The sequence below is a fragment of the Opisthocomus hoazin genome, chromosome 27 (genome assembly GCF_030867145.1).
Source record: "Opisthocomus hoazin isolate bOpiHoa1 chromosome 27, bOpiHoa1.hap1, whole genome shotgun sequence".
NCBI classification, from domain to species: Eukaryota; Metazoa; Chordata; class Aves; order Opisthocomiformes; family Opisthocomidae; genus Opisthocomus; species Opisthocomus hoazin.
Window position 1 is genome coordinate 9,170,921 of NC_134440.1, and position 25,386 is coordinate 9,196,306.

The window sequence follows — 25,386 nt, forward strand, 5'->3', positions numbered from 1 at the left end:
AGTCACAAGGATGAATCAATTCACCGCGTGTGCAAAGGAAATACCTTGGCAACACCGCCTGTCAGGGAGCCAGGCTCTGCTTTCCAGGAAGAAGGCAACACCTGCACTGCCTTCACTCGCTGGGCTCTTAAATACTGACTCCTGCTGCGGTTTCTTTGAAGTCCCGCATTTCCAAACTCCCATCAAAGCACTATGCCAGAAGCACAAGTCAGGTTGCAGGTGTGAGCACCATGTGCCTCTGAATGGGGCAGAGTGAAAAATTATGTCCAAAACCCAAGCTCCAGCACCAAGGTTACAGCAGCACCTCTATTTCTATTCCTACCAGATACATAACTCACAGGAGACATATCGGTTGCTTCCTGACAGCAGCCTTCTCCGTCACTCAGGTGGGACCAGTGCAGGGGCTTTGCTGCGTGCTCCAGCTTCAGCACACCCATAGCGATGCGCTGTGTCTGCAGCCAGAATGTGCCACGGAGTTTGAACTCATCCAGCAAGGGGTAGGCCAAAGCCAAAGTGTCAGGAATGGCCATAGCCCAAGCGCTGTGTCCCCATCAGGCCCTGTGGGAAGGGCAGAGCAAGACCTCTTCAGCCCAGGTTACAGAGAGCAGCTCCCAACACCAGCTGGCTTTTTACAGACATTAATCATAGAATCATAGAGTCGTCTAGGTTGGAAAAGGCCTTTAAGATCATCAAGTCCAGATGTAAATCAGGGTGGTGATTAGCTGGGACTTTGCTGGACGGGCCATTTCGAGCCTGGGGTCTTCTGTCATTCTCCCTTGTTTCAACTTGCTCCATCTGCCAAATCAGCACGGACACCGGCCACTGCTACAGCAGGAGACAAGGACACACTGTCTGCACCCGACATATTGCTTGGTCTTCACGCGACTCAGTTGCTCACATGTAAATGCAGAAAATAGCACTAATCTTCCTCCTGAACAGGCAGGTCTCAAGTTATGGCAGTGTCAGCTGGGGACTGGAAACCCTCCACAGTTACAGTCACTTTTCCAGTAAAATATGTATTGGAATGGGCTACACAAGAAGCCAATTTTAGTCCAAAATTAATGTCTCTGGTTTTGGGGAACAGACTCCAGTGCTCTGTTGCACCACACACCCAAAGCACTCCTGCAGAGAGCCAGTCCAGCCGCAGAGGGCAATGGAGGTGGATCATGGCCGATGTCCTTCACTCCTTCTGCTGGGTCCACAACGTCGGCTGCCAGCAGGGCTGTCCCGGGGAAAGGACATTTCTTATTCCTGGTGCCCCTGCTCCTCTCAGTGACTTCGCCAGGAGGTTTTCTTACAGCAGGGTACCTGACCCCGCTGTTAGCTGTCTGCTGGAGGCTCGGGTGACCTCCACCAACACGTGCTCTTTGCCTGGACCAGTGCATTTCTGACACTACCCAGAGAGGGGCAGAGCTGCCGCGCACTTGGCCACCTCTCAACCGCTGTGCATTTCTCCCTCAATCTACCTCAGGGAGAAATGGTTGGCAAACAGTGAATAATTGTCCTTTTCCACTTCCTATGCCTGAAGTTCAGCTTGGCTCCTAGAATCTGTACTAATTCCTGCCCAGCTTTTAATCCTCACGTTAATGCCTGTAGGCCTTTTTAGCCCTAAACTCACAGTGACGAATGCCTTAAACCTTCTCCTTCAGCAACTTTTTCCATATCTGATTTTGACTTGCACCTGTAGCAATTTCCAGACACTTTTGAGTTATTAAATAGGACACAGAGCTGCAGTCTGAAGCTATGGAGGAGGTGAAGAGCTCTGCTCCCTCAGGATGGAGGTGCCTGATGCCCAGGCAGAGTCTTTCCAGGGTGGTGCAATCCTTGGGGAACAACCTCCATGGTGAGCTGACCCCGCCACGTCTCTCCTCCTCCCACGAGTGCCAGGCACACTCGATCATCCACGTCACACAGACGCCACGTGATACTGTAAGTTATCAACAACGGGTAAAAAGGAAGCTCACAATGTCACCCTGGTGAGATGCAATGAGAAAAGACACGACAACTGCACCTCATGTCACTTTGTCACCTTATAAAGGGTCTTCTGACGCTGTCCTTGCACCACTGTTTGAAGATAAAGGAAGGGCTTGTTGGGAAACAGCCTGGAACAGCTTTCCCAGATCAGCTCCCTGGTGATTTTCTTCACAAAGAAACTTTCAAAATGATTTATGCTAATCTCACAAGCAGACTAAAACTGCTACGGGGCAGTTTGGTTTGCACCCATTCCCTCTCTAGACACGCCCTCAGTCTGTACCTCTGCCTAACGTGGAAGGACCTCAGTCCAAAACAAGGAAAGGCGAAGGGCAAAGGACCCTTCGGACAGATTTTTGCAGAGGGTTTGTGTCTAAAAGAGAGGTTTGCAGGTCCAGTAGAACAACAACAACTTCTTTCTCATCTCTTTGTTTTTTTTAAGAAAGACATAGATTATCTATTGGATCTCTAAAAAGCAAAACACCTAAGGATGGGCTAAGTGGTGATTCATAATGTAATAATAAGGACGAAACCCACATGTGAATCTCTGCTAGCCTGCAGTTACGGCAAATTCAGTTTGCGTCACACCACCTGGATGAGGCACTGAGACTGCAGGGGTGGGTTAGAAAAACCCAGGCGGGTGCTGTGTCCACCGTCCCCCGGAGTCCCCGTCTGCCAGTAAGCACTGGTTGCTGGAGCCTTTGGAAAGGGCTCCGTTGGTCCAAGCTGCTGCAAAAACCCCATCAAGGAGCAGCTGTAACGCATGGCAGGTGTCCGTGTGCGCAGCCCTTCACCTGAGCGTGCAGCTGGCTGGGAGGACGTCCGCGAGCCATCCTCACCTCAGCGTGGCTCAGGAACGGGGACGTGTTCTGCTGGAGTGCAGAAAGCCACAGGGATATTCCCAGCTGCTAATTGTCGTGGGGAAGGATGTGATTTTCTTGTAAGTTAAGCAATCCTTCAGCCCTTCCTTCCCTGGATTTTGCAATCCTGTGGTCTTGTTCTCCTTGTTACAGTAACCTTAATTTGAGGGTTGGGATTAATTTTGTATCCTGCACTGCTGGCTTGGCCTGGGGAGCAGAGTCCAATTATGCAGCTCTGACCTTCATTCCAAGTTAGCAGAGCTTCTGCAAATGAATCTCCTTTGTGTTTCACTGAGCTGCTCAAATAATGGAATTTCCTTCCTATGGGAAATGCCAATATTTCAACATTTATTTTTGCCCTATTTTGGAACAAAAAGTCAAAATTTCAACTCTTGCAACACAAGAAGTTCAGGGAAATTGAGAAGGGTAAAGAAATGTTTTGGTTTGGATCAGACTGATGTAACTCTCCTCCCACCTGAGCTGTAATATTTCTGCATGTGAGTGCCTCTCCTGCTCATTCTTCTGCCTCGCTGGACAGACGGCAGCTCTCCTGGTGCTCTGCAGCGTGCTCCTGGAGCCCAGCGCCTACGGCGCATCCCCCTGGATGCAGCCCGGAGGGAGAGCAAAGGCCAGGGAGAGCAGGGCCAGGGGGGCTAAAGGAGGAAGGGCACAGATGCAGTTCTCACCAACAGCACCTGCCAGGACATTTTGGTTAGAATTTCCATGAAACAGAGGAAGTGATAGTTAAAAAACAGTACATCCGATGACAAAAATTATTACCCCGAATTTTTGACTGGGTAGTTTCAACCGATGAGTGAGACAAACTTTTGTGAGCTGCTGAAGTTTCTGTCGTTCAAAAGTGCCCTCATTTTCTCCTTGGTCCTGCTGCGAGTGTGTGTGATTGGGATGTTTCAGCTATTTTGAATCCCAGCTCGTGCTCCCTGCTTCTCCCAGGCGCACAGGGAACTTGTGCTGCGCAGTTCTAGGGGGAGTTCTGCTTTGGCAGTTTGGCTGATTTGCTCTGTACCATTTTTTTCAGAAATCTCTGTATATCGCCATGCAGGCTCAGCCAGTGAGGACTGCAGATGCCTACGGTGGTTGCTCTGGTGATGCCTGAAGTCTTCATCACACCGTTTTGCCAAGCTGTTTAACAAACTTTGCTGACGCTTCCACTGGAGAATGAATCCGCTGCTCCCTCCCAAAAAGATTGCCTGGTGGAAACTCACCCAGCTTCCCCTGGCACAACAATAGGTGCAAGAAGTCACTTCGTTTTTCTTCCCTACCTAATCCATCTCTGATTCTTCCTTCCAGCCCCACGCTTTCCTGCTGGCACTACAAACTGCCCAGCAGTTGTTCCACCCAAGGTATCTGAAAGAAGCTTGATTCAGGTTTTGTGCCACAAACAAGTTCTTCCTAAAGACCTTTTTTTGTCTTGCTTTATTGTATTTGTACATTTAACTCTACCCTACTTTATTTTTTGCGCATTACTTTGGAATGCAGCTTTCTTCCAGGGTTTGTGCAGCATACAGACAGCTCTAATGCCCATGTGGCACTGCTTTTTCCGTTCTTTTCTTCCGTGAGCAGACTGCATCTATCCTTCCTTCCCACCACCGCTTGCCGCCTGCGTCTGTGCGCGGCTGTGCTGTGTACGGCACAGCTGCCCCAGCTCTCGTGCTCCCCGGTTTCGCAGCTCTCTCCCTGCTCACTGTTGCAGTCTCTGGGTGCAGCAGAGTTTCAGCATGGATGCTGACAGCCACTGGCTGCCTGCTTGTGTATTGGCACAGAGTTTGCATTCTTTGTTAAGACAGCTGGAAAATCACTTTCTGCTTCTGCAGTAGATCTGTCATAAAAAGCAAAGTACCACAGCTGTCTCTTCTATGCTCACTGGCATTTTAGCTGTTAACCAGCTCTTTACAAATAATATGGAATATTTCCTCTTGCACTAGGCAGTCCTGTTACAGTCATAAGTTTTGACAGCTGAATTCCAGATGTGCCCAACTGCTCTGGTTGCTCTAGGAACAGATGTGCACTGCAGCCTCACAAGTGAATTCACAGCAGGTAGGAGCGTTTCTCAGGGCCCATCTTCATACACCATTTGAAGTACTACAAAACACATCCTGCCAGAATGAGGGACGGCATCACTCCCAGGGACTGTCCTCACACAGAATGACAGAATCCCACGATGGCCGGGCTTGGCCGGGCCCTCTGGGGATCCCCCAGCCCAACCCTCTGTCAAAGCAGGGTCACCCACAGCACGCCTCACAGGACCACGTCCAGGCAGGGTTTGAATATCTCCAGAGAAGGAGACTCCACAGCCTCCCTGGGCAGCCTGGGCCAGGGCTCCGTCACCCTCGTGTTCAGATGGAACTTCTTGTGCTTCAGTTTGTGCCCGTTGCCCCTTGTCCTGTCACTGGGCACCACTGAACAGAGTCTGGCCCCGTCCTCCTGACCCCCACCCTGCAGATATTTAGAGGCATTTCTAAGGTCCCCTCTCAGCCTTCTCTTCTCCAGGCTGAACAAGCCCACCACCCTCAGCCTCTCCTCGTAGCAGAGATGCTCCAGTCCCCTCCTCATCCTCGTAGCCCTGCACTGGACTCTCTCCAGTAGCTCCTCATCTTTCTTGAACTGGGGAGCCCAGCACTGGACACAGCACTGCAGATGGGGCCTCACCAGGACAGTGTAGAGGAGAAGGAGAACCTCCCTGACCTGCTGGCCACACTCCTCTGAATGCACAGATACCATTGGCCTTCTTGGCAAAGACATTATTTCTTATTGAAACTCTCACATGCAACATCATTCAATGAGAATATTTCCTGCTGTGGAGAAGGTGTTCAATACAGCACAGGACGGATGTGCGTTGGCACAGCTGCCCTGGGGATGGAGAAGCCAGGGTAGATACGATGGCTGGGCCTTTCCCTCTCTCTTTCTCCACACCCTTATTTCTGAAAACTGCTGTCCGCCCAGCAAGAGGCAATTCAGACTGGCAGGTTAGCTGAAAGCCCATGATAGAGTGAAATAAATGTGATCTGTTCCTATCCCTTCATCTCCTGCCTTGTTTGATCTCACTGCATTTCTTCTGAGTGATGCTTTTCAAACAGCAAGGCTCAAATCTGACACAGTTTCTTCCGCAGTCCAGGGTCTTCTCTGGGGGTATTCATCTTTACAGAGTTTTTCTCACTTTACCCTTGCTCTGCTCTGTTCTCTCCCCAGCAGCTCCTTCCTGTGCTCTTCCCCAGCTCCCCAGCCTCCCTGCCGCCACAGCTGGGTAACGACGGGGCAACCAAGAGTGGTTGGGGAGAAGGGAATCCCACCCAATTCCAGAGTAAGAGCTGCGCTCCCAGGAAACAGGTTATCAGGTTGGAAGCACTCACTCTGGAACAGTCTCTGGTTTGAGTGCTGTTAGCAGGTCCCTGGGAAGCCATGGGGGGGGAACTGAATATTCAGGGTAGGCTGGTGGCACCCCATGGGACAGCCATGGCAGCAGGAAGGCCAAAACTGAAAGAGCAGCTGTGTTGAGAGGAGGCTGCAGAGCTGCGTGTAGAGTATACCGTATCGTTTGACTGCCATTTTTATGTAGCCAAGCAATACAAAAATAGTAAACAACATTTCTTGGCAGCAGCAGCAGTCCTCTGAACACTAGTGGACACAATTCTCATTTGTTCCGAGTGTGGTTTGTTTCTGTGGATGAGACAACGCGATACACAGCACCTTCATATCCACCCTGCTCCATATCAATAACCTGAAATGTCTGAACTGGCAATTAATTACTTCAGGGGAATGGCTTGCTTGGCTTTCCAACAACAGCATATGACTGTCTTTTGGGCATCCTGTGTTAGTGAGTTCTGCTAACTGGAGAAAGTCGAAAAGCCTTACTGTGGTTTCAAGTAGCTTGGTCTGATACTACTGCAGGCTAAATCTGCCTTCTCTGAGCTGGGAAAACAGGATGGAAATGCTTTACTTCTGCTGCTCTGATGATATATTTGTCCAAATTTAACTTGGCCTATTTTCTTTGGCATTCTCCACATGGTATTACCATTGGCATTGTGCTCTTCTCCAACAGCTCCCAACACTGTATGTGTGTATATGAATTACAAGGACAAAAGGGACCAATTGCCATCGTCTAGTCTGACCTCCTTTTTCAGGACAAGAATAGCCCTGTGTTAATTAATTTTCTTTTAAGTAGAATATACAATTTAGAAAAATTTCTGAACCTGCATTACTCTGTGCTGGTGGTGATGAATTCACCACAATTTCAGGCAAATTATATAAGCCTGGGTCTACCTGACCCTGGAAATTCTGCATGATAAGAAGGAAGAAGCAGTCAGCTGCTGCTGCAGAGGGGCTGAGCTGAACTTACTAATGCTAATGGTAAGACTGACATTGACACACCAAGAGGCTGTAGCTTAATCAATGTGGATGTGCAAACACTCACGCACACAGCACCTGCAGACGCAGTCTCAGTGGCTAAAACACAAATGACATCTGACATATGAAAAGCTTAGTCCAGGTGGATGATCCTGCAGCAGTCACTGGGACAGCAGCACCTCCAAGTTCCTTCTAGATGCCCCCTCCAGTCATCACTACCCTCAGCGTAGATTCATGTGGTTCCTCCTCTTCTCCTCCCAAGTGAGACCTTAGACTACAGACCCAAGTGTTGTGTTGACTTCTGCTGTCTGATTTTGCAATTTGCTTTCCATTGGGAGTCCATCCAGTTATTCACTGGCTTTCTGGAAGGAGAAGAATTCAAAACTACAGGATTTCAGAGAAAGCAGCACTCTAGAGGAAGCCTACACCCTTGGCTTTCCTTCACTGAATTGCAGAATCCCCTAAAACCAGCTGCTTTTAGCCACTTCTGATGGACTTTGTCTTTCATTCTCTCAAGTTCTCTCTAGGGAAAGAACGCCCTACCTCTTTCTTCTTGAGAGACTTTATTTCACTCTTTTTATGACACCCTTCTGTCATGTTTCTTAGGTTCCTAATTTTGACAAAACATCTGTTCACCTTGGGGTAGAGCCTGCCGTAAGACCACCAAGTGGAGAACTCAGAGATTCCCAGATCCAGCAGGAACCTTCACATCTTCCCAAATGTGGAGCACCTCCTGGAAGCTGTATCAGAAAGATACAGAATCTGCTCTTAAGGACTCCAGGTGGTATCAAATGCATCTCCTCATCTATCTGCCTTCGCAGGCAGAGAATGGCATCTTATATCAAAGTTGTATTTAGCTATCTGCCTATCTTTGGATCTTGCCCAGTGAGCAAGATCTCTGCCAGATCACTCTTTTATAGGTGTAAGTATATTAATGCAGCATGAAGTCAATAAACCAGCTTTCACATTAACAGCTGAATAGGTTGAGCTTCATAAGCTTTTCCTCTCCTGTTACAATTTCGATCATTTTGAAGTATTTCAGGGGAAAGCATGGCCTTCCCTTCAAAGGCTTCTGCAGAACTGGTGTCACAGGGAGAGTTTTTCCCCATTCCATGCTGCAGAAGGCTCTGCTGGGCACCCTCCACCCACCAGGACTGCACGGCTTTGGTGCCTGGGTCTCCGTGGCCACCCAGGCAGCGTGCACACACCACACTGCGCTGTGATTCGGAAGATCTCCGTGCATATGGAGGGTGCTCTGAGCCGGCTGTCGCCAGCCAGCACGCAGCAGAGCTGTGTAAGGGCAGTCACACCGCACGGGATCCCTTCTCTGCTAACCCAGGGTCCTCGCCAAGCTCCCTGACAGGGAGATTTCTCCCCGTCCCCGACGATGGATGACAAAGCCGATGGGTGAACAATGGCCCATGTGCCTGTGGGTGCCAGGCTGAGCTCAGGCTGGCACGCGGGGCCCAAGCCCTTGCATGGAGAAGCCTGGAGCGGTGCTGGCTGCACGCTGTCAACAGAGGCAACGCAAAATGTCTCACAGCTCATTACAGAAACTGAGCCAAAGGGAAGGCACGTTCCCAGCTTATCAGGCCACCTCCTCTGTGAGCTCTCTGATCTACTTTTCCAGTGATTGTTCCTGACCTAGGAGAAGCCCCTGAGAAATCTCACAGTTCATAGCCTGCAGCTAAACGGGTACCCACAAGCAGGCACGGTGGGGAGCCGGGAGCATGGCACACGCAGTCTGACTAACCAGCTGGAAAATTCCACTCCTCTTCATCGCAGCAGACCATGCCGAAGCGCTCGGGAAGCAAACCTTGCTGGTGGTGTGTTTATCTGCTCGTCGGGCTGCTGCTCTGCTTTGCTCCCGTGAATCGTGACACATTTGCCAGGATACCTGCATTATCTGCTCAGCCCTTGTTTAGCACTGCGATAAGCTCTGGAACAGCGTTCTGCCTCAATTGCTCTGCGTTATAATATTTTTTTTTTTAGCACTGCTGACAGTCAATACAGAGTGACATGAAGGCTGAGGCTCCAGAACAGGGCTGCAGGCAGAACTGACCTTCCCTCCAGCTCTGGCCAAGCTGAGCACAAGAAACCATCTCCTCCAATGCTTTCACTGTGTGCACCTCTGCGAAGGGATCAGCTCTAGACATCCTCTCCTCACCCCAGATTAACTCCAAACTTGCTAACTCATGTAAAATTGGTCAAACAACCTACAACAGTCTCTTCTTACTTAAAGCCTATCAACCCATGAATGACACAGTCATGCTGACAAATGCCAGCCTTCCAGTACTGAAGGAATCCCGGCTGGCTGAGGATCTGAAAGCGTTCATCTCATTCCCAGCTCCCATCTCTCTCTCTCTGCCTTATTTGTGCACATTTTTCCCCCCTCTTGGCACACTCCTACCCATGCACACGCTCTTACCTTCTGAATTTGCAGCTGTGCTCGCTGTAGGTTTGTTTCACGCCCTGTTAGGAGGTGAGAAAAGCCTGCAAGTGCCCGGGCAGAAAGCCTCATGCTACAATGTCACTCAGGTCACCAGCGTAGACGCAGTGCTAACCAATGGGAATAAATCCCATGGGAGTTAGACAGCTGTAAATCCTGGAAACTATGCTCCATGCTTTGAATGTACTATTGCTGGTTTCCTTGCAGTACTATGCAATGAAATAATAGAGAAGCCTTTGGATTTCAGCAGCAAATCAAGAAATAAACGTTATTCAGACTTTTTCCTGTAAAAGTCCTAAACCATGGAGTGCCTCGCTTGCTAACGGCCACAGGGCACCCGCTGCTTCTGGTGATGGGAGGCACAAGGAAACGCAGAGCAAGCAGCTCCACAGTTATCCAAGGGACCGAATGTCCCCCCTGCAGCAATAACGTGCTCTTGGCGCTTACAGGAAGGGGAGCAAGGTGCTGGCAACAAGCGCTCTCTGAAAGATTTTACTTAGGTACTCAGTAGCAAGCTTATTTAGGCTTCAATTCCATGGTATGCTTCCCCTTAGAACGGTTTTTAGATGCATATATAAGTTTCATCCACATGTTTAAAACATTGCCTCAAAAAAGAGTTGATGGGGGAGGTCTGTTAGCACTTTCCAGGTCAGCTAATCTGAAAAGCCGTATCAAAAGAGGGACTGAAATTTAAAGCAGTGACACTTGCTCAGCCTAACCAACATTTTCAGGGATCTAGCACAAAAATTACTTCCAGAGTTCTGACTAGAACGCGTATCTTGCACAGCCACAGTAAAAATTGTGAAAGACTGGACTGAGTGAAGTGACACAGTCAGTATCCTGCCTTCACTTCCATGAAGCCCAAACGCACCGCTGAAGGTCAGAAGTGTGTGAGCTTCTGTTCACAAAACCTGGATTTGCATAAACTTTGTAAGAACAAATTATATTAGAGATATCCCACATCCTCACCACCTATTCCTGTGATGATGGGAAATGGCACAAAATCTCTGAAAACAGAAATAAGAAAGTATTTCCTGGTCTTTGCATGTCCCTTATCACCTTTGATGCTTCCCCGGATCGGGAGTCCTGCCCACATTTGACACCTCTTGTATGAATAACAAAGTCTTCATGCAAAATTCAGCAGCCATCTGAGTGTTACCTTTACAGGGCTCTCACCATACCTTCCCACTGTAGACCTGGAGTAAAGCCTGCGGAGGTCTCTGGAGGGAGGCGGGAGCCCAGGTTTGCTCTGGAACCAACCTCTGCCCGCTCAGGTTGAACAACAGCATCTGCAAACTCCCAACCGCAGAGCAAAGCCAGGCACCAGATTTGTGAAGATGGAAAGCAATCCTCTGGAGAGGAGCAGTTAGCCACAAGCATCACATCCATGGCTTGCTCCTTGTTCCTTCCCGTGCCTGTGACTTCTGCTGGCCCCTCTCCAGCGTGGGGCCAGGCTGGGAGCCCGGGACGAGCTGCGGTGCGGCACGGCTATCTGCTGGCTGAGCACTGTGCACAGAGAGTGGCACAGCGAGAGCAGGCGGCTGGCACGGCTCAGCCCCCGTTCACTTGCTGCTGAGAGATGTTGGGCATTGGCAGCTGATGGCAGCAGGAGCTGCTGGAGGGGAGAGGAAGAAAGGAGCAAGGAGGCCTGAAGTCAGGTCTTGCAATGCTGAGAGCTGAGGGAGACAGAGCATTCCCCTAGGGAAAAAATTGACTGCAACTGAGAATAATGCTGTCTGCTATTAATAATGAACCATTCGCAAAGTCAAAACGCAGGAGGACCTTCTCAGAGCACATAATCATGCACTGGGGCCCCTGGGAAAGGCCAGGTGAGCTCCGTCCCAAGCCCTGAACGCGACAGTTGTGACGTGCAGCACGGGGACCGCGCCAATGCCATGCTTGCTGCCTGTCTGCGGGCCCAGGCGGATCCAGCTGCAGAGCTGCTCAGCGCGTGGGTGCTCTCGCATGGTGCTGTGTGTCACCCTGCAGATGCACTGCCTTGATGGGAACGCACTCCCGGACCACTTAGGTGATGCTACACTGTCTGGTGCACATATGTACCCTGTGCCAATGTATGAGGGTGTTGCTTATCTTTCTTTCAAGAGATTGACCACTTCCCTTAGCTCAGGCTACCTTGGCACCACACGGATTTCACTGAAGGCTATGGTGGGATCCTTTTGGAAAGGTCTTGCTGCTCAGCGGATCATCAGTGCAGACAGACAGACAGACAGACATCTGACCTCCAGCCAAGTGTCCTGCACAGTAGTGTGAACGTGGGCTCTGCAGCCAGCAGCCGCAGCACAGAATCCCACACACAGTACCACAGGGTGCTGCACGCATCAATGCTTTCCAGCAAATGTTTCTCTTCTCCTTGCGTGAGGATGATCATTTCTACATCTACAGTGAACGGGCACCTCAGAAAAATGCAAGAACAGTCTAAGATGCCAGCACTGTTTCAATACAGAAATCACCTTTACTGTAATATGCCTTTGAGAAAGAGATTATAGATAAATGATTTTTCATTGTTTTTCCTGCCAAAATAATAAATATCTTACTCTTTTGTTCATAGGCAGCTATAAATCTGCCTCTTACAAAGTGAAGTTTGGAAGTGCCCACTCGCTCTGCGATGAATGCATTCACAAGAGCTGCAGAAGATCTGGATTCAGGTCTCTGCTCCATTTCAGTAAGGATGAAACCCATGTTTTAGGGTTGTAATCAACCTAACAGGCTGCCCCAGCTGGTGAATGCTCTGGGTGTCCCTTGTGGGCTCCAATCCAGTTTGTGTACCTGCTATGTGCTAAAGAAGAGGTAGCACAGAAACTTGAGGCAAGGCTGGCAGATGCCTGCAGGACACCGCACTGATTCAGCAACACTCAGCAAGCACAGATGAAGAAATGCAATCACAGATCTGTACACTGGGGGCTTGCTACTGGGGAGGCCACTGAGACCATCCCAGTTTGATTGGACAATTCAAAATTCTTCTGTCTTTCCTCATGGGCGATGTTTTCCAGCTCTTGCTTTCTCTGGACTCTCCAGTTGCTCCACATCGTTTCTGGAGCGTGCGGCATGCAAACGGGGCTGCAGTGCTCAAAGCCAAGCCTCTTAGGAGTGGTGATTAGAAAGCTTTCTTTAGTTTGCTTACTGGCAGCCTTTCAGATCTCCTTCACATACTTTGTTTTGCAGTACTGCCTCTTACAGACCACAGTGACCATCCTGTAATAAACGAGTAAGACCCAGGAATGTGCTAATTCTCCAAATCTCCTGCAGTACTCTCAGCAGGACAAGAAAAGAAAGCTGGGATTTTTTTTTTGTGTCCATTATGCACTAATTTGTCTGACTTTTGCTACACTTTGTATCACAGAGGCACCAAGAAAAAGAAGGATGTGAAGAGGAGGTGGAATGAATTTGTTGTAACTCTAGAGAGGCGGTGGGAGATCACCAATCTTAATTGCTTCTCAGTTAATTTGCAGGAACCAGTTTCCACAGACCTGACCTCCGCTGGGTGAAAGCCGATGAGGCAACCTGCCAGTTACTCTGCAGTTTTCATAGCCTGCCTTCGTTCCAGCCACATCCTTTGCAGCCCTCCTACCTCCATCAGGGTCATACTGTTACCAAGGAAGGGATGGCTCAGTTATTCAGCAGCTTTGCACCCCTAATTATTTCAGGCCAGCGAGGTATAAGGCAGCCAGCAATGATGCTCTGCAGAGAACAGTGCCTAGGCAAGGTCCACCATTGCCCTGCGTCTTACACACTTGATTTTCCACTTGAGACTGATACTGGATTTGTGCAGAGTATTGCTGTGAAACTCAACGTAAGGTTGTTTTGCAAAACTGAAATAGGAGGCTGATAGTACATTTTGGTCGTGTTTATACCGAACTTTAAAAGTTCTGAAAGTTTTTTGTTAAAAATGATCAGCAGAAGTGTGTTCTCTGGGTTTGTTTATATCAAAATCCATGTTTTCATCTTTCAGGAGACTCTTTTTGTTATACAGAAACAGTTGCCTTCTCCACATAAACCTCACAACTGAAAACTTGTGTCGTCCACCCTGGCCCTTCGTCAGTGCGAATCTGCGTGCTAGTGCCTAGCTTGGAACAAGGGTGCCTGACCTTCCTCTAATCCCGGATGGCACCAGCAGACGTGAGGCAGAAGAAAACAGGCTCCGATAAACGGGTGAGAGAGTTCGTCTCCAGCATGGGAAGTGACGCCCATCCCCACGTGTGGCTTCGGGAGGAAGGAGTGCTGCAGCCGTGGGCACTGACAAGTAAAGCGTGTCACTTTAATAACGTGGGTAACCGTGATCTTTACTGAGCTTCTGGGATAAGGGCAGAGTCAGCCTCTGTCGTTACAAACATTCTCCTCGCTCTGGGTCCCAGACAGGACTGCAAAAAGCTGTGCTTGGACTCAGGTGCAAGCAGCTGCTGGGGTCTGACCCTGCCATCCTCTGGGGAAGCCTATTCCATCTTTCAAAGCCTTTCAGAAAGCTTTGGCAGAGCTGAGGGGCTATTTGATGCACAGGACCTCTCTGCATTGACCCCTATGCCTCCGGCCTCACCTGGGCAGGTGGCAGAGGGGCGTCCAGTTCAGCTCCCTGCATGGGGCTGTTTGCTGGCAGCGGCGGCGAATGCAGCATCACTGGTTTCTTAAGTTTTCACTGCCCAGTCCAGGGAAGCAGGGTGCGTATTGGCCGGGAATATTTGGCATCATCCACCCTGGCCAATGCAAGGTGCCTCCATTATCCCAGGCAGTATGTTGCTTGCTATTCCCCTGACTGCCCCAAGGTAAAGTTTTAGGGGCAGGGAGATGGAGATCCAACTTGTCAGTGAGGTAGGAGTTTGTTGCTCGTCTTGTGTCACTGCAGGAATCTATATCACTATTGACCATATCCCTTTCCTGTACAGCTCTGGCATGCTGATGTTTCCCCACAGCTTCTCCAGTGTGATGTCTCCTCTTCCTGGAGGTATGATGCGCTGGCGTAAGTGGTGACAGGACCACAGTTGAGAAAGTCTTCTGACTAGTTGTCTGACCCCTCTGCACATGCCCTGTGGCCATAAAGAACATGGATTTGAGGGCAGGCGCGCTGCTATCCCAGTACCTTGGGATCTTCCCCCACGCCCTGACCTCAGCATCTCCAGTGCCCTGGCCCTAGATGCTGTGCGGTGTGCCAGCGTGTGCCCAGCCGCTCAGCTGTGGCTGAGCAGAAAGGTGCTGTGTCCATGCCTCATGCCTCCCAGGAGCTCGAATGCACAGGGCTGTTAACCAGGGAGGAGCGTGTTTGGGTTAATGCTGGGAAGGTAGAAACACACAGGAAGCCTGTGCTGCCTTGCAGCTGCCCAGGAGGGGTCTTGAGAGGGGCCAGGGTTGCTGTAGCTGGTGGTTAACCTAGGTACAGTGCCCTGGCTCACAAAGGTACAGTGCCCTGCTCAGCATGGCCAGGGCACCAAAGGCTCAGCAGCCAGGGCTGGACACGCAGGGCATCTCTGGAGAGGTCCTTAGCCAGATGCCTTTGTCTGTGTGCCTCATGCTCTGCTTGCCTCAGGTTTTTCTCTGACATCTCAAGTCTAGGAAGATGCCATTTAGAATAAAAATCAGAATTCACATAATCGGTTATTTCCCAAGCAAGCGTTCTAGCTGCCTCCTCACAAAATTGTCATGGCAGAAGTCATAGTGGCTGATGACCCCAACTAGCGACATCCTTAGGGACAGACACTGATTGTGAGACACATTGGCACCACTTCCCAAAGCTTTTATTTCCTCCTCAATACACACTACAGTTTTGAATGTCCACAGTCTGTATTTCTATTTTTCCCAATTGCTTTTGATGATATTTTTTCAGTGCTAGGCTTTGAAGCCCAGACAAGCCTCGACTGCTTCTGTTACAGGCAAAAATGTTCCAGACAGCTAGAGAAACTTAGAAACATCATGGAAGTAAAGAAGACAGAAGAGAGCAAAGGTATTAATTGTTTGCAGGTATATCTGCAAACTCGTCTATTAAATCATTTCCCTGGAAGAGTCACCATTCTGCTAGACAGCCTTTGCAGCCTTAAACCTGTGCACTGTATGCCTCCAGACTTACGGTCTTTCTTTTGTGGTCTAGTGCAGCACCTCTAAACTCCGATGGGCTGAAATCCCGTGGTCTGGCGCTACAGCAGAGGGTACCAGAGCAAGTAGCCACTTAGAGATGCTAAACAGCGAGGCAAGAACACAATGAATTGTATGAGCATAGCCAAAACCAAGGAAATGAAATTTTTGAGTAAGAAACTGTGAAAAATCAAGTGCTTGCTTCCCCATCTAGTGGTTATGTTCAGAAGGAAGAATGCTCCAGCAGAAATCAGCTGCTGGTCTCTGGAGGCTGGGGCTGTGTGCATGCACCTTTGGGAGTGAACTCTAGGATCAAACACCACAAATGTGGTCTTGCATGTTTACGCACGTTGATCCTATTCAGATGGACAGGCACTTGCAGTTAGAACTGTCCATGTCCTCTTCCCCTTCCACCTGCACAGCTCATTTCAGATAGTCTTTTAAGAATGAGAGAGATCAAATATATCACAGAATCACATAAAGGTATAGGTAGGGCAGGGCATTTTTTACTTTAATTTGCTGCTTGAAACAAGGCTGGCTTTAAAGGTAGATCAGGTTACTCAGTTGAATTTGGTGCAGTCAAATTTGAAACTCTCCATGGAAGGAGATTTACCACCTCACTGGTCTGTGTGACAGTACCGCTCCACCACCTTGGGAAAGCACTTCAAAAAAACAAAGTCCTAAAAAAAATGCTCTCCAGTCCCATCAGAGAATGGGTGTACAGCTCCATTTTTGCTTGCCCACTGCGCTGGCTGCAGAGGAAATGCTGTTTGCACTTCAGCTCTTAGGTTGTCCCAAACACGGGCCAAAACTGCCAGCAATGCAGGGAGGTGGGTGAGATTTCTAAGCCTTTTCGTTCAGCCCCTGATAGCCCTAACTACTGAAAGCCTTGCTCACACTCTCAGGCTCCATCATCATGTAGAACCCAGGCAGAGCTATGAGGACCACCAGTGCATTGATTCGAGTCCTGGACCAGTGCGCCTGGAGGGTCAAAGCTCGGGAGCAGCATTCACGTTTCAGGTGAACTAGAAACGTGATCTACAGACTATGAACCCTTCTAAAGCATTTCTTTGTGTTTGTGAGTGGGCTTAGTTGCCTTTGCACAATGCATTTCCCTGGAAGTGAGCCACAACTTGGAGCAACCTAGCTTGCTTCCTCTGGGAGAAAACATACAATCACAGAATGCTTAAAGTGGGAAAAGACCTCCAAGATCATCAAGTCCAACCATCACCCCAACACCACCATGCCTGCTGAACCATGTCCTGAAGTGCCACGTCTACACGTTTTTTGAACCCCTCCAGGGATGGCGACTCCACCACCGCCTTGGGCAGCCTGGTCCAATGCCTGACCACTCTTTCAGTGAAGAAATTTTTCCTACTATCTAATCTAAACCTCCCCTCATGCAACTTGAGCCAAACATCAGCTTTTCCCAGGGATGCAGATTCAGTGATGCCCACCACAGCATTTTTAGGACTGTGTCCACAGGTCCTGCATTTTGGCACAACCCTTTGGCCCCTCAGAGCAAGCAGCACCTGGCCCTCTGCTCTGAGGGCCTGGGAAGCCTCCGTCGCGTTATCCTAGTCCCTCATCCTGTGGGTGCTGGCATCGCACCACAGCCGCAGGACAGGGCTACTGGAGACCAAGTTGCTCTTCTGAGCTGACCCATAAGCGATGCCCAGATGAGCAGGGCTGTGTGCCAGCAGGAAGCCATCTAAATTCTAGAGATTCACTCAGCTGGCTGTTTGTTACATGCAAAGCGATTAACACAAAAACATTCCCCTTCACGTCAGCAGTGCATTGGCCCATGCTGTTACAGGGTCTGCAGCTGAACTTGCATACAGTTCCTGGAAATGCTGAGTAAGCCCCATAATATTCCCTGATTTTTATAAGCCAGGTTCAGTTCTGCAGTGTGTTGAGCATGTGAGGAGCTTCACTCGTGACTCGATCCACTGACAGGACCTATTGATCCTTTCATCGCAGCAAGTATTTTCCCTTGCAGATTTTCCCACCAAAATCATTGTGAATCCTTGCAGACGAGGATATTACAAGGAGCTGAATTTAATAACAGCCTGAAAGCCTTCTGAAACGACACCAGATGCTAGAGAAAAGACAAGGTGTAGGCTGAGGTTGGCTCCTCACATGGGCTTCATCAACACTGTTGGAAGATGACCTCTTTCCTCACAGCTGGAGAAAGATCAGTGGCTTTCCTTCCTCCAGGAAAAATCTACAGCTCAGTCCTCTCTAAATGGGAAATAAATGTTTCATGAGAAATCACCTGCTGAGTCAGAACCTCTGAAAATACTAATGGTGGTAACCAACATCACTGCCATGTTGTTAAAGACCCTCACAACAGCTTATGCACAACTGTTAGTTTCCACTGTCTTCACAGCTGCAGGTGCCTTGAAATCAGGCCAACAAATGTGTCTTTGTTGTAATTTCCAGCAAGAAAATGTTTGTAAATCTGTGGCTTGGTAGCTGTTCAACAACCCAATGTCATTAACACAGCAGCTTCTGGCTGAGGGTCATGACGCCACAGGAGGTCTCAGCCATCACAAGTGGGATCAGGATTCTAACAAAACATCATTCTGAAGTGGGTCTAGAAGACCCATAGTAATGGTCTGGAAGCTGAGAAAGCCTGTGACATTGGTCAACTGAGTTTGGCATAAACACACGCTGCTGTTGAAAAGGAAGCCCTAACCTTCCTGAAGCTGCTTGTCCCTGACAGCTCTCTTGTGCCATAATCAGTCCTCTGAGAAATAACCCCACCAGTGCAGAGACAAGTTAAAAAAAATAGGTTTTCAGCTGGATCAGTTCTAGCAGAACCTGACTTACACAGAGTCCTGGATATACTTCCCAGTTAATAATGGTCACTGTATCACTGAAAATCATAGAGGTGCTGGTAGAAGGGACCTCTGAACGCCTCTGGTACAACTTTTGGCTCGAGCCAGGTCCACCACCAACAGTAGACAAGGTGGTATATCGACTGAGCAGACAAGGTGGTGTATCGATCGAGCAGACAGGGTGGTATGGTTACTGAGCAGACAAGGTGGTATAGCTACTGACCAACACGGTGTGAACCTTCTTGTCCAGGGCACTGGTAGAGCGGTAGAGTTGGAAATGGCATCACGACTACCTGTGGTGCTGTCTTCACTCTAGAGCCTCTGCTTCTCTTCCTGCTGATGAAAGCTTCCAGCTATGGATCAAAATGCCAAGTGATTTTATTGCTGTCATACCATGAAACACAACACTGTGTAAATCCTTCAGGGTCTGAGCTCATCCGAATTCCAAAGTCTCAGAAGTAGAAAGACTTCAAACAGGGTGGGTTGGTTTGGTTTTTTTTTTTTTTTTGAGAGCTCAGCCATGGAAAAATATTTAATTTGTCAAAGTCATAGTGACTTTTAGGCCATGTCCCTTTAGAAATGCTGACCTAACAATAGTACTAATCAGAAAGTATGGCATTTATAGTATCTTAATGGCATGCACCCAAAATAGATTCTAGTTATATCAGCAAGTTGACAAGCTCACAGGGTACAGAAAACTCTTGTAATTAATTTCTAAAAGTCACAAGAACTGTAAAGTTGGTGTGGGTGGAGTTTACTTTTTATGGAAATACTAAAGTGCCAGAATCACATTTACCCTGGGATTATTATTGACTTACTTGAAGGTAAATTAAACCAGAATCTAGCCTTCAAACTCTGTTAGGATAAAACTGTTAATTTTCCTCTCTTATGCTAATGATGCTGGAGAAGTATGGGCTCTAATTAGAACATGAATAGAGAACACGCTGTGACCTGCTGGCTCTTAAGGTCTAGCGAGGGTAACTTTCTGAGGTACCTTCTTGCTAAATCACTTCCCTTAACTAGGTCACACCACTCACTACGCTAGCACCACGTATTTATTAGAGAAGGACAGCACAGTAATTCCTATAATTAAAGCTGCCCAACATTTCCATGATAAAAGCATGTTCACAGTTTCTTATAGGTTTAACAGGCTTTAATGCTCTCCAGCGAAATTTTCTGTAATGGGTATCTGTACCAGAACAAGGGCTTAAATTCAAAATGTAATTATTGTTTTTTAGATACTCACATAATGGGTAATTACTCTCACACCTTTTCAGTATTAGTGTTTGGCTCAGTTTGTAGGACATGGCTGCTTTGGGACAGGAACTTCATTCCATAAAAACTGGAGCTAAGTCAGCCACACTGTGTATCCCTGAAAAATATGGTTCTCGTGTGATTTGAGGCATCCTAATGTTTCCAACTAAATTATCTGCCTGTTGCCTGCACCAAATGTGATCCAGTTCTCCAGGGAAGAGGCACAGACAAGGTCTACAGCCACACATACACTCAGGCTGCCATTTGGACACCGCAGAGCTGCCAGCACTCGTGCCTAGCCCTGGGAGCTGCCAGTGGACATGCGTGAAACAAAAAAATCTTACAAAGCTGTGCAAAGTCTAAGGCTATGATCAGAGGAGATGATAAAATCAGCTTTAAGTCAACTGGGATCAACTAAAAAGTGCTGCAGCCTAATGACCAGAGTTTCAGCAGCATTGCTGGGGGCTAATTCTGATTTAGCAGTGTTGGTGTTCTCTCGTCTCACTGCGACCACAGGTATTCCAAGACCTGAACTAACGGCTTGTCTGCCAGCTACTGTCTCCTTGCTTTCTGCTCTGCCCACCCTCGGATTCCAGTACCTGCACTGTTGGGTAGATGAACTGAGATCTCGGACCTCCTATTCTCTTGGGTGCGTGCTGGGTGTTTTCTTGGCTGTTGTTAGTTGTCGAAAGTTGTATTTAGTCTCTGAGTGCAGCTGTGGCTTTACTCATCATGATGAAAATCCTGTTCCTGTGTACAAGACCACCACTCAAAATTTTACATGAAGAGGGCATTAAGACTGCTCAGCTCTTCACAGCTGCCCTGTGAATAGGATGTTTGACAGAGAGTAACGGCAGCCCAGTTCTTTCAAAGCTTCTTCCTCTTCAGGGAGCAGATGCAACGGTGCTCACCAAGAGTTAACTGCCCAGCCTCCATCTTCAGCCTCCTTACAGGCATTATGCATCAGGCTTTGCATTCAAATACTTTGTAGTCAGACTTTGCACCAAACACAGAATAATTAATTAATATTAATTATTCTTAATTTTCTTGAATGATTTTCTCTGTCGTGTCCCTTTTATTTTAAGTCTTGGATCCTCTCCAGAATTCAGATGTTTAATCCGCATGGAAGTCAATGAGTTCAACAGCCTTGAGGATCTGCGGCTTTTTCTAGACAAACAATAATTTTCAAAATCTCTTTCCCATTCTCAGCTCCTGCTCAGGCCTAACTCTCACGTTTCTGAAGCCTTGCTATGTGTCCTCTACCTATCTGTGGATACCAGGGCGAGAGCCCTGCCCTCAGAGCCCCCGGGGATGACTTGCTCAGGATCCTGTAGCACGTTGAATAGTGACAAGTTTAAGCCAGGGAAGGATGGCAGGACCCATCGAGGGTGAAAAACAACAGTCTTAATGGTATTTTTCTTCTGCTTCAGTAGCCTACTGAGTGAGAGGTTAAAGAGAGTCTTCTGTTGCTTGAAGTGCCCTCCTGAATGCGGACGTGGCCTTCCCTGATCTCCACGACCTTTGGAAGATGATGGAGTATGTTTGCTTGGGGACATCAGCCAGCTTTCAGCCCCCTCCAACACAGCCCATTGGTCCCATGGACTTGTGTGGGCTGAGAGTTCTCAAGAGATTCTTAGCGTGATCCTGCCTGTCTGAACCCTGTCTCTAAGCACAGAGGCCTGGGAGACCTCCTCGGTGGCAAGTGAGACAAAGACAGCATTTGATGTCCCCTGCCAGTTTCAGCTCTAGCTGAGCTTTGGCTTTCCTAACACCACCCCTGCATGCTGAGGCAGTATTTCTATATTCCTCTTTAGCCATCTTTCCTCGCTTCCGCCTCCTGTCTACGTATTCTTTTGTTCATTGACCAGTTCTCTGTTTAGCCGAGTTTGTCTCCTGACACATCTACTTATTTCCCTGGTTGCTGGGACAGACTGCTCTTCTGCTTGAAGGAAGATGTCCTTAACGAGCTGCCAGCTCTCTTGAGCTCCTTTGTCTTTCAGAGCTGCCTCCCGCAGAATCTCACCTCGCCTATTTCTGAATAACCCAAAGTCAACTCTCTCGAAGGGTCAGTAATCTGCTGTTTGCCTTTCTCACTCCCCTCAGGAACCTGAATGCCACACTTTCACGGTTGCTACAGCCAACACTGCCATTGATTCTCACACCCCCAAACAGTCCTTCCCTGGTCTGGAGCACCAGATCTAGGAGGGCGGCCAGCTGAGCTGGATGGCCCGTCCAGCAAGTGTGGTAAGAATTTGTCCCTAACACCCTTTAGAAACCACCTGGATTTCTCGTGCCCACTATGTTGCTATTTCAACAGATAATGCAGCTTGCACTAGTAATTATACTACTCCAACAATATTGCTTATCTACAGAAAAGTTCCACCAAATATTTACAATGGACATTGATTTAAACATAGGTATCCTGTATTTTTTCTAAATTAGTGCCATTCATTTATTCTTCCTGCTGTTGTATTCCTGATGGAAAATTCTCCTAGCAGCTAAACCAGACGGTTTACTTGCAAGAGGGATCAGGAGCCTGGCCCTCAGATTCTGCTCTGCGCTAGTGGGATAGCTTGTGAGGGCTGCACTCAAGCGCTTGTGCACTGGGCATGCCGTTCTTACGCTAGGCCACCACCTTGAAGCAATCACCAGGGATAATCATGTCTCTCTTGGTGTCTACCTCTGAGCTCGCTGCTGTTGGCTCCCTTTCTAGGGGGTAGAAACCCAGTCAATGCCATCAGGGGAGCTTCATCTGCTGACCAGAGAAGCCAACAAAATATGCAGCAGCATCAAGAGAATGATGAGAGCATGAGTGTGGTTACGCACTACACTGTATACACTACACAGCATCGTTTGGTGGCCAGGTAAAGCCTTGGTGCACCTACATTTCGAGCAGCGCGTGCAGTTTCTGAGCAGGCAGAGTTACAAGTCATAGAGAACGGCAATTGCTGATCTTTGGGATGGAGCAGCAGCCTTCCACAATGGAAAGGGTTTGAATTCTTCGGTCTGGAGAAAAGCCTAGGAGAGATCTATGGTCAAACTTTATCCAGTCACAGAGTAGTTAGCTGCATGGAGAATCATTGTCCAGTAAATCCCATGGGACTCTGAACTGTGAGGCAGCAAGGAAAGCAGTAAATGGGAATCCAGGATCTGTTTAACTTCTGGGTCCTGCAGCCACGGCAGGCTACGGAGGCAGAGCAGCGGGCAGGGCCAAGCAGGGAACAGAAAGATCCACAGGCAGCCGCTGTCAGAGGCCCCAGTCCGACAACCGCAGGTGCGGGGCCTGCGCGGGGAGCGGGCCGTAGACAGCAACCGGGCTCCGGGGGGTCCCTGTAACCCGTCACCACAGGGAGCCCGCGGCCCGGCTGCCCCGCTCAGGCCCGACCCAGCCGGCACTGCGGAGTCCTCGGACTCAGCCGAGCCGCGCTGCAGAGTCGGAGGCAGCACTGGGAGACGCCCGGGAAGGGAAGTCCCCGCCGCCACCTCCCGGTCCCGCCCCCTCCACCGCCCCCGCCCGGCCCCGCCCGCTCCGCCGCCGCGCCTCCCGGCAGCCCGCGCAGCTCCCGCGCATGCGCGCAACCGCGCCCCGCGGCGGCCCAGAGGAGCCATCCGCGCATGCGCGGTGCCGCCACGGAGCGGCCGTAAATGGGCGCATGCGCCGCCCGGCGGGGCCCCCTGGAAGTGGCAGCCGTCCGGCTGCGCGGTGCATTGTGGGCGTGATTGAGGAAGTAAAATGGCGGACCTAGCGAACGAAGGTAGGCGGGCGCTCGCGGTGCGCAGCGGTGCCGGCCACCGGCCCGCCACCGGCCCTGCCTCGCCGCAGTCCCGGCCCGGGCCTGGCCCTGCGAAACGCCCGCGGAGGTGCGCCCGGGCGCGGGCCCGCCCTCGGGAGCGCCCCCGCCCCGCGGCCTCTCCGTGCCCCGGCCCCGCTGAGGCGAGCGGCCGGACAAAGGGAGCGCCCGGCCGGGCCGCCGCGCTCCCCGCCGGCCCCGCTCAGCCCTGCGGGGCCGGCGCCGGGCGGGTGTCCGCGCTGCCGCGGGGGTCGGGGCCGGCCGCTGCCTTCCCGCCGGGCGGTGGGGCCGGGCTGGCGGCGCGGCGGCGGCCGGGGCGGGCCCGTCCGTGGTACCCGGGGAGCTCCTCCGCTGTTGGAGCCCGGCCGGGAGAGCGGCGCTCCTCCCCCGGGCAGTCCTCGGCCGCCTCGTGTCCTCCCTGTCCCGGTGCCTTTTGGGGTCATTGTTTGCAACTTCGGGACTGTTGTAAATCCGTAATTCCCGCTAGCGCCAGTCCTCCCTCTAGCCGAGGGAGTAGTAGAGCCGGCTGTGTAAAACTGGGTGAGGTATAAGAAGATGTATCGCTTTTTCAGCTGAAAATCTCTGAAGTAAAGAAACAGTGGTTTCATTTTTCGCTGAAGAAGGTTAGGAAAGCACGGGCTGTGCTGCCATAGGGCTGGGGTGTTCTGCTCCGAGGTGTGTCGGATGTTGATTAACTGAGGGTGGGCATCGACAGCTTGCCTCTGAGAATGGCCAGCTTCCCTCAGAGTCTCTGCAAAACCAAGCTTGCCCCGGCTGTCTCTGTTTCTCATCGTTCTTCCCAGCTAATGAAGGACGGGGGGAAATGCCCGGAAGGAGGTGAATGAAAGAAAGTGTGAGGCCCCTTCTTTCAAGGTTGTTTCTTACATTTGAACTCTGTACCAGAGGCAATTATGGTTCTGATATTAACGCTAAACAGCAGGAAGCAAATATCTATTGTAGGTGTAGCTTTTGAAGATGAAGTCTACAAGCAGCTAACCACATAATTACACTGAAGTTATTTGACGAATCCTGTGATGCAGCCTGTCTTCGGCTCTTGGCTCCCGAACTCGAGATGAGCTGTCAGTGCCCAAAGAGGCATGATAAGTAGTCTCAAGAATGGTAGTAAAGAGTCAGTGGTACTAAATAGTCAAATACACAATTACTGTTTGCGATAAACTTAATGACAGTATTTACATGCTGTCATTATAATGACCTTATAGTAAATTTTGGTGGTTTATTGTGGTGTTTTAGAACAAGAAGTTTGGGAACGGCTATCATAAATCGTGCAAGCCCCTCACTTTAGCTCCCCCTTCTAGTGGGAAATGTTAAGCACAATGGTGAATTCCAAGTTACTTATTACATCGACTGATGCCAACTTCTCTAGGGTTAGGTTTCTACCCCTACCTCTATATTTCTGTGGAATCATGTAGACTGTCTGGGGTGGGGAAGTGTGGTGCCCTCCTTACTTTCTTGTTTGATCTTCCTTTTTCTCTCTTTTCTCTTCAAACCCTTTCCTGACTCCAGTGACTTCCCTTACCTGCTAATCTCTTGTGCTCGCATCTCCTTCCCGAGTTGTCATCTTCATCCTTTGCTGTTCTGTTTCTGCTTGCAATACAAATGTGATACAGTCTTTCTTAAGATTAAGCAAGATCAGGGTGCTTCTGAACCATTGATTCTTCTGCTCATTCTGTTATCATTGGCTGGTTCTAGCTTGCTTTCTTCCAGTTCCATTTTTGAGGTGTCTGTTCTTTGTATACCAGTGCAAATACACGTACTTT

General features: G+C 49.5%; 1 protein-coding gene across 2 annotated transcripts in view; it reads left to right on the forward strand.

Annotated features, from left to right (window-relative positions):
- Positions 1-23,491: 23,491 nt before the first annotated feature.
- Positions 23,492-25,386, forward strand: part of RANBP3 (RAN binding protein 3) — a 56,680-nt gene continuing 54,785 nt past the window's right edge. For both annotated transcript variants that reach the window (XM_075444384.1, XM_075444385.1), the window contains exon 1: positions 23,492-23,572. In XM_075444384.1, the coding sequence (XP_075300499.1) occupies positions 23,551-23,572 (22 nt within the window). In that variant the 5' untranslated portion in view covers positions 23,492-23,550. The remainder of the gene's footprint in view (positions 23,573-25,386) is intronic.